This window comes from Gavialis gangeticus, unplaced genomic scaffold, assembly GCF_001723915.1.
Source record: "Gavialis gangeticus isolate Ggan-Ray unplaced genomic scaffold, GavGan_comp1, whole genome shotgun sequence".
In the NCBI taxonomy this organism is placed as follows: Eukaryota; Metazoa; Chordata; order Crocodylia; family Gavialidae; genus Gavialis; species Gavialis gangeticus.
Window position 1 is genome coordinate 17,296,453 of NW_017729034.1, and position 1,067 is coordinate 17,297,519.

General features: G+C 61.8%; 1 protein-coding gene across 1 annotated transcript in view; it reads right to left on the minus strand.

Annotated features, from left to right (window-relative positions):
• USP5 (ubiquitin specific peptidase 5) overlaps positions 1-271 on the minus strand; it is a gene marked incomplete at its 5' end in the record, with an annotated part of 36,011 nt that extends 35,740 nt beyond the window's left edge. Inside the window, one exon of the mRNA XM_019526682.1 lies at positions 104-271. Coding sequence (XP_019382227.1) covers positions 104-271 — 168 coding nt within the window. The remainder of the gene's footprint in view (positions 1-103) is intronic.
• Between the last annotated feature and the right edge of the window lie 796 nt (positions 272-1,067).

Genomic DNA, 1,067 nt, shown 5'->3' on the forward strand with positions numbered 1-1,067 from the left:
CACGACACACCCAGGTCTAAATGAATGCAGAGATGGCCCTCTCCTTTCAGCCTCAGAGCAGGTTGGGGGACATGTTTTTTAGTATCCACTGCCCCCTTCTTACCAGTCTGCGTGTTCTCCTGAGGTGCAGATATACCCGCTGGCCTGTCTTCTGGTAGTGTTTCTCCACGTATTGCTTCCCAAAGCCAAGGAACGTGTTCATGCAAATATACAGACCCCCATCAGACTCCTGGAGGAGAGAGAGAGAGACAGAGATTGAGGGGGAAGAAAAAAAAAAAAATCAACCTGAAGTGAGCTATCCCCCTCCAAACCTATACCCCATCTTCTATGGAACAGCTGTGGCTGTCAGCAGCCCTCTTCCCTGCCCCAACTGAAACACATGGGGGAGGGAAGGGGCGTGGGGAAGCCAAATCAAGGCCCCCACCATGAGGGAGGGAGTGGGACTGGAACAGGGGTAGGCGCTGCCCAGCCGGGGTGGGGCAGAGTGTGGGACTGAGCAGCGGGCGGCTCATCTGTGGGGCTGGGGGGGGGGGAACAGCTATTGCTACTGCACGCACCTCTGAGGGGCACATGCCCCACCCCAGATTTGTGCACAAGGCAAAGGCAGGCTGTCCACTGAGGGCTTGGGGCCAGAGTCTGCACCCACCTCTTCCCAGCAGGGGGGCTGGGCCAGGGCTGCGCTCAGGGCAGGAAGGGACAGCACTGGGAGGGGGGGCCACAGCTCACCCCATAGCCCCCCTCCCAGTGCCACCGTCCACCCAGCCCGAGCATAGCCCTGAGCACAGCCCCCTTGTCCCCTTCTGGGAAGAGCTTGGCCCAGCCCTTGGCCCCGAACATGCAGTGCGCAGCCTGCCCTTGCCCCAAGCACAAATCCAGGGGGCACATGCCACCCATGCCTCCCCCAGCGGTGCACACAGTGGCGGGAGCTGCCCCTGCGCCCCCACTAAGGAGCTGCCAGTGGCTGCATCCCATGCCCTGCCCTGGAAGCACCTGCCCCTGCCTCACTCCCTCCCTCACCATGGGGGGGCCTCAGTTGCCACCTCCCATGACCCCTCCTTCCCCCACCA